This window comes from Cucurbita maxima, unplaced genomic scaffold (assembly GCF_002738345.1).
Source record: "Cucurbita maxima cultivar Rimu unplaced genomic scaffold, Cmax_1.0 Cma_Scf00023, whole genome shotgun sequence".
Lineage (NCBI taxonomy): Eukaryota > Viridiplantae > Streptophyta > Magnoliopsida > Cucurbitales > Cucurbitaceae > Cucurbita > Cucurbita maxima.
Window position 1 is genome coordinate 2,544,416 of NW_019272039.1, and position 6,613 is coordinate 2,551,028.

At 38.8% G+C, this 6,613-nt stretch overlaps 2 protein-coding genes across 2 annotated transcripts; one reads left to right on the forward strand and one right to left on the reverse strand.

Moving 5' to 3' along the window:
• The first annotated feature begins 1,450 nt into the window (after positions 1 to 1,450).
• LOC111497242 (transcription factor bHLH93) lies at positions 1,451 to 3,095 on the forward strand. Its single transcript, XM_023147984.1, has 4 exons — positions 1,451 to 2,225; positions 2,319 to 2,459; positions 2,539 to 2,706; positions 2,791 to 3,095. The coding sequence occupies exons 1-4, from the start codon at positions 1,524 to 1,526 to the stop codon at positions 2,875 to 2,877; spliced, it is 1,098 nt and encodes a 365-aa protein (XP_023003752.1). The 5' UTR covers positions 1,451 to 1,523; the 3' UTR covers positions 2,878 to 3,095.
• On the reverse strand, positions 2,982 to 6,613 carry LOC111497241. The gene is made up of 2 exons (XM_023147983.1): positions 4,708 to 6,613; positions 2,982 to 3,935 (listed from the first exon to the last, which is right to left on the reverse strand). Exons 1-2 carry the CDS (start codon positions 6,541 to 6,543, stop codon positions 3,180 to 3,182), a joined length of 2,592 nt encoding a protein of 863 aa, XP_023003751.1. The 5' UTR covers positions 6,544 to 6,613; the 3' UTR covers positions 2,982 to 3,179.

The window sequence follows — 6,613 nt, forward strand, 5'->3', positions numbered from 1 at the left end:
AAATATTCTATGCATATTGTATAACAAAACCCTAAACCCCTAAATATTCTATGCATATGTCATAACAAAACCCTACAACCCTAAATATTCTATGCATTATGTATAACAAAACCCTAAAACCCTAAATATTCTATGCATTGCATCATTTTGTTTGGATATTGCACATCTTTCCAAACCAATCAATTTCTTGCCAAATTTGTTTGGATTTTTGTTTTTTTTGTTTTCTTCTAGGTCGGGTCAAAGTCAAAGTCAAAGTCAAAGTTCGATGCTAAGTTCCAAAATATTTCTTAAAAAAGTTGCTTTACAAGATTTGTCATTCATGTTTTTAGCATGTTAATAATTATTTTTAAGTCAATATTTGAAATGAGAAATTTAAGCATTTGCTTCTTTGTTCGAGATTATAAATTGATTATGGTTCAGCTATATTCTTTTAACTTAAAATAAAAGGTTTACCCAAAACATGGATTCTATGTTTGTAAAGAAATTTCAATCCAACAAACAGTAATGCTCAAGCTTCTTACCAATGCCACGTGATGCTGACATGGCATCCACGTAAGCATACTAACCTTTTACCCTAAGAATAAATATTTTAAATCTTATTTAACAAGTTGGTTAGAAAAATGAAGTGGATTTTATTTCTGGGGGAAAAAATGGTGAAAAATAATAATAATAATAAAAAAAAGATAATGGAAGAATGCAGTGGGGGTTGGTGATGGCAATTTCAGAGGGCATTATATTAATATTCAAAAAGCCAACGGCCTTTTCTTCTCAATAATGCTCCGCCCGACATAAAATACTTACCTTACCACCTCATCAACTTTACAACATATCAAAATTGCACCTCAAACCATAATATTTTAATGCATCTTTCTACGTAAAAAACCCCACATTTATATCCTACCATATAATATACAGTTTATACATTATTGTTTTCATTCGTTTCGTATTTAAAAAAATGATACTGAATTAAAAGATAAACGTTTTTTCCCGACACTGTCAAAAAGGCATATCGAGAGAGATCTCCTTTGAGATAAATACATAATATTATAAACAATTGAGTTAGGTTAAACTTTTATAATAAATAACATATCCTAGTACGAATATAAATAGTTGTATTATAAAGACGATTTAAAAAAGAAATCAAAATCTTGCCAGATTAAGGTCATCATAATTAAAAAATATTATTAATTGTTTAAAAAATTAAGAAAAATGGAAAAACAACCTGGGACAGGGATACTACTACAGGATGGTGTTTTTTTTTTTTTTTTTCAGATTTGTGGGTCAAAGCTATCTTGAGTTGTTTATTTGAATAAAGAGAACAAAATTTGTCTGATTGATAAGTTGGGTGAAAGAGACATAAATTCACAGACGAGAGAGAAGATCTCAAAAAGCAGATTCCTTTTTTATTTTATTTTTTTTTATTTTATTTTTTTGTTTCCATAGGCCCTAGCCGGCTAGCCCTACCCTCAGTCAGTACATCACCATCATTTTCTTTTTCAAATAACCCTTCCTTTCTCCTTTATATGTTTATAATATTTCCCCAACTTGGTGCAATTCCATGTTCCTACTACTCTGTTTTCCACTTTCTTCACACCCGAAGAGGGAAGAAAATGGAGCTCACTCAGTATGGTTTCTTAGAGGAGTTATTAGCTTCAACGCCTTGGACCTCCTCCTCCTCCTCCTCCACCTATTCAAATGGGTTCAATGATTTCTTCCCAAATGGCTGCAATTTCAGTTCTTTTGATGAAATTCCCCAAATGGGTACCTCTATTTCACCCCATTTTCCCGGTTTCCAAACGCCTACTGACTTTTCTTTCGCCGACCAGCACCTCTACGGCAGTTTTCTTGAAGGGTTTGCATTGCCGGAGGTGGATTCTTCATCGTACACTAAGAACAACGAAACCCCACCATTTGTTTCGGTAGAGGAGATTAGTAATAAGAACAGTGGTTTCCCTCCGACGGCGATGGAGGAGGAGGAGGAAGAACTTGGTTTTATGGAGTGTGAAGCGGCACCAAATGTTTGCAAACAGGAAATGGAGGTAATGGGTGGGCGTGAAACTAATGATTCTAAAATGGGTGTGGCAGAATTGGGGAAAAGAAGAAGCAACAAGGCTAAGAAGCTTGATGGACAGCCTTCGAAGAATTTAATGGCGGAAAGAAGAAGAAGGAGACGGTTGAATGATCGGCTTTCAATGCTTAGAGCAATAGTTCCTAAAATAAGCAAGGTCAAAATGAATCCATACCTTCTTCTTTTTCTGTTCTCTGTGTCTTCATAGAAATTTCCATTGATTTTTTCTGTACTTTTGCATGTAAACCAGATGGATAGAACGTCTATTCTTGGAGACACGATCGATTACGTGAAAGAGCTGCTTGAAAGAATCAATAACTTGAAAGAAGAAGATTCAAATCATGCAAGTCTAAATGGGATCTCCAAGGAAAGGAAGTCCAATCAAGTTCTGGTGAGAAATTCATGTCTGTCACTGTTAAGTTTCAGTCCGCCATTGTTGAGTTAATGATAGCAGTTTTGTTGTCGCACAGTTCGACGTTGAAAGGAAAGAGAGGGAGACTCGGATCGGCATTTGCTGTACGACGAGGCCAGGATTATTGCTATCCACCGTCAACACATTAGAGGCATTGGGCCTAGAGATTCAGCAGTGTGTTATTAGCTGCTTCAATGATTTCTCAATGCAAGCTTCTTGTTCAGAGGTTTTGTTTCTTTCAATATCTTTCAATATCTGGCCGTCTCTTTTTCTGAATGAAAATATGTTGGTTCTATTTCTGTGTCAGCAGGGAAGTTCTCAGAAAGCAGTGCCAAGTTCTGATGATATAAAGGAGGCATTGTTCAGAAATGCAGGCTATGGAGGGAAGTGCTTGTAGTGAAGAACATTCATGGCGTTCTTCAAATAACTGATCCGGAAGGCTTTTTCCAACAATTAATCGCGATTAGACTTTGATATACTGAAAACGTCACTCCAATAATGTACTGAACCAGATGAAGTAAAGAGTTCCATTTCTTATGATAATTTCTTCTTCTTATAGCTGTCGCTTGTTCTTGTTTTCCAGACTCTTTCATTACGCAACTGTACAATCAATTAGCAACGCCCCAACGCCTTCAAAAAACTGTGGCTTACATAGATTACAACTTCTAAAGTCTGATTATACACACATGAATGGATGTTTCATATTTCATCTTCATTTTCACTATCGACATTGTCATATAAATCGTCGTCGAAATCGGGAGAATCGTTTATGCCATTGGCTTGCACGTGTTGTAACTGATGGATGGCATCCCTTGCATCAGAAATCAAAGCATTTTTAGCAGCTCTGAGATCATTAGTTCTTTCAGCATGGACTTCCTTTAAGCCCTTGTCTTCGGAGATGCATTTTTTTGTGCATTTTGCCATTGATTTTCTCTTTGCCTCCCTGCAATGTAACTGGTCGATATACTTCTCGTGCAAGGCTTTGTTCTTGACCTGTTTCAGTACCAGTGGACTAACGACTCTCTCAACTGAGGTGCTAAATCTCGAAAGGGGCTTCTTGTGATTTGACAAGGATCTCTCATGGAGGAATCCTTGGTTTCCCTGCAAATCCTTAGTGATAGAGAGTTGTTTACTAGGTAGAGGAGAATGGTTAGAGCGATTAACATTTGGCTCGAGTTGTGAGAACAAATCGGCCTCACTGCTAACTGCCCTCTGGAACTTCTTCTCCAACAAATATCTCACAGTCTTCTGCGCATTTTGGCTTCTCTGAGTCTTGCGGATAGGCTTTCTAGATTTCGCGCCATTAGGATTTAGAAGTTTATCCTCTGAAAGAGAGGAGAGTTCAATTTGACATGATTTTGAGCCCTGTGTTCTGGAACGAGGTCGAGGTTGAGGAGGGGTCAAATGGTCGGAATGAACTTTATCAAAGCAATCTTGGGCAGACTTTCCAGGTACCTGTGAGTTGCAATCCACATAACACAAGGTTAAAAAGTAGATTTAGTTTCCTTTTTTCAACAGAATGATCAAAAGATGTTGCCAGCCAGAAAAGTAGACTTCACGGACCTACTAACCAACTAAGGCAATGAACGTTCAAGAAGAAATTGGGAAACAGAAAAGAAACGTGGTAAAAAAAAATTATGAACACCCTAGGGCAATACTTAAACAGTGCATTTTTGTATTTACACCCTACGGATCGTGTCATAAATAGAAAAACTACATCAGTTTCCATGCTAGAAATCCTGGCCCATTGCGAACCGAACGTTAAAGGAAAAGGGGAGTTGATATCAGTATCTTCATTGAGTTCATGTCCAAGTTATCATTATCGAAATTAGCCATCGTTAATAAAAGTTCAGGGGCTAAATAGACATGCACTTGATGGTTCAGTAACTAAATTTGTAATTCGCCCAATAAAGCTCTTAAATACTATCAGCACAGTCAAAGTGTACCTTCTGAAGTGCAAAAAAAGAATACTGATACACTAAGTATCAACAGCTGGACATAGCACCACTAAGTATCAACACAATCCTATGCATAGCAACTTTTGTTCTAAAAGAGATCCAACTGGAATCAACCTCTAACACATTTCAATTCTCAATTATTTCTTAGAAAACTGTTCATAATATAATGCAAAAACAGTAGTATATCAAATGTCTATTAGTGAAAACGATAGACAAGCAGTAGACTAAGACGTCAAATCTATTATGAAAAGCTAAAGAAGAGGAAATACCAGTTTGGAAACCTTCTTCCAAAATTGGGGAGTGGGCTTGGCAGCATAATAAGCTCTCTGTAATGCAGCTTCCTGTTCTTTAGTCCACCCTTGTCTAATCCCAACCACACCATCCTCTCGCTTTCTTTTCCTTATAGCCACCGACTTCTTTTCCATTTCACCACCTACTACTTCTGTTCCTCCACCTTCTGTTGCAATACCCTCGTGATCAGCAGAATTTCCTTTCCTCCTCTCTCCTCCTTCTACCAAATTTTCCTCATGTGAGTTTTCCCTCGTAACAACATTCTGGACATTCAATAACACTGTTTTCTTATCCAAACTCCTGGACCTCTCCCGTTTCCGGCTACTTTTCTCAAGAGCATCTTGCTGGCCCAAAACAAGTTGGGATTTAACGATACTTTGATGCCCCTCAACTTCATTATTGAGTCTTGGGTGCTTTAAATCTTTCGAACGCACTCCGGAAGTAATTGAACTTTTCAAAACTTTTGTGTTCTTCCCATCATGCGGATTGTCAATCTTCGGCGCATAGGATAACCTAGAGGACCGTCTTGGAGTTTGCATTCTCTCAATCCCATTTTCGAATGTCGAAGACTTTCTCGACCCTGTATTTGAATGCTTTAAATCTTTCAAATGCCTTTCGAAAGTAATTGAACTCTTTGAAACTTTTGAGTTCTTCCCCTCGTGCACATTGTCAATCTTCGGCGCACAGGATAACCTAGAGGACCGTCTTGGAGTTTGTATTCCTTCAAACCCGTCTTCGAATGTTGAAGACTTTTTCGACCCTGTATTTGAATGCTTCAAATCTCTCGAACGCCCTCCGAAAGTAATTGAATTCTTTGAAACTTTTGCGTCCTTTCCCTCGAAGGCATTGTCAATCTTGGGTGCATATGATAACCTAGATGACCGTCTTGTAGTCTGTATTCCCTCAAACCGGTTTTCGAATGTCGAAGACTCTTTTGATCCTGTATTTGAATGCTTTAAATCTGTCAAACGCCCTTCGAAAGTACTTGAACTCTTTGAAATTTTTGAATTCTTACCCTCGAGCGCACTGTCAATCTTCTGCGCATAGGATAACCTAGAGGACCGTCTTGGAGTTTGTATTCCCTCAGACCCGTCTTCGAATACCGAAGACTTCTTCGATCCTATATTTGAATGCTTCAAATCTCTTGAACGCCCTCCGAAAGTAATTGAACTCTTTGAGACTTCGGCGTTCTTCCTCTCAAGCGCATTATCAGACTTTGGCGCATGTGATAACCTAGAGGACCGTCTTGGAGTTTGTATACCCTCAAGCCCGTCTTCGAATGTGGAATCCCTTTTCGACCCTGCATTTGAATGCTTCAAATCTCTCGAACGCCCTCCAAAATTAATTGAACCCTTTGAAACTTCTGCGTTCTTCCCCTCGCATGCATTGTCAATCTTTGGCGCACATGATAACCTAGAGGACCGTCTTGGAGTTTGTATTCCCTCAAACCCATTTCCAAATGTCGAAGACTTTTTCAACCCAGAGTTTGAATCTTTGTTTTCACTCGAAACAACACTAGGTTTCTTCGATTTTTTCGGGGTATTTACAAGAACCGGCTTGGGAGTTTTAGAAGAAACATTCTTTGAAGGACTGAGACAAGTGTGGGAAGGGTGTACCTGGCGGATTGCAGAGTGAGAGCGGCGGGGCTCCGGGAGCGTGGGAGGTGAAATGTCCTTCTTTTGAAGAAATCTCAGAGATCTTCGTGTAGAAGGGCATTCGTGTTGCCCTGGGGGTGCAGTAGGAGCGAGAAGCCTTGGAGATCTTCGTAGAGCTTTGATATCCACGGAGCTGGCGATGGAGTTTGAGCTGGGCATTCTCACAAACAGTTTGTAGGCATCCTTGGTTTGAATGTGAAGGAAATACGCGCTACCACCAGGAAACTAT

Bases quoted from the DNA above. Each gene is read 5' to 3' on its own strand.
- LOC111497242 (XM_023147984.1), top strand. From the start codon at position 1,524: ATGTTTATAATATTTCCCCAACTTGGTGCAATTCCATGTTCCTACTAC. The intron at 2,226-2,318 runs GTCAAAATGAAT...CATGTAAACCAG, and splicing joins TAGTTCCTAAAATAAGCAAG to ATGGATAGAACGTCTATTCT. The intron at 2,707-2,790 runs GTTTTGTTTCTT...CTGTGTCAGCAG, and splicing joins TGCAAGCTTCTTGTTCAGAG to GGAAGTTCTCAGAAAGCAGT.
- LOC111497241 (XM_023147983.1), bottom strand. From the start codon at position 6,543: ATGCCCAGCTCAAACTCCATCGCCAGCTCCGTGGATATCAAAGCTCTA. The intron at 3,936-4,707 runs GTATTTCCTCTT...TGCAACTCACAG, and splicing joins GGAAGAAGGTTTCCAAACTG to GTACCTGGAAAGTCTGCCCA.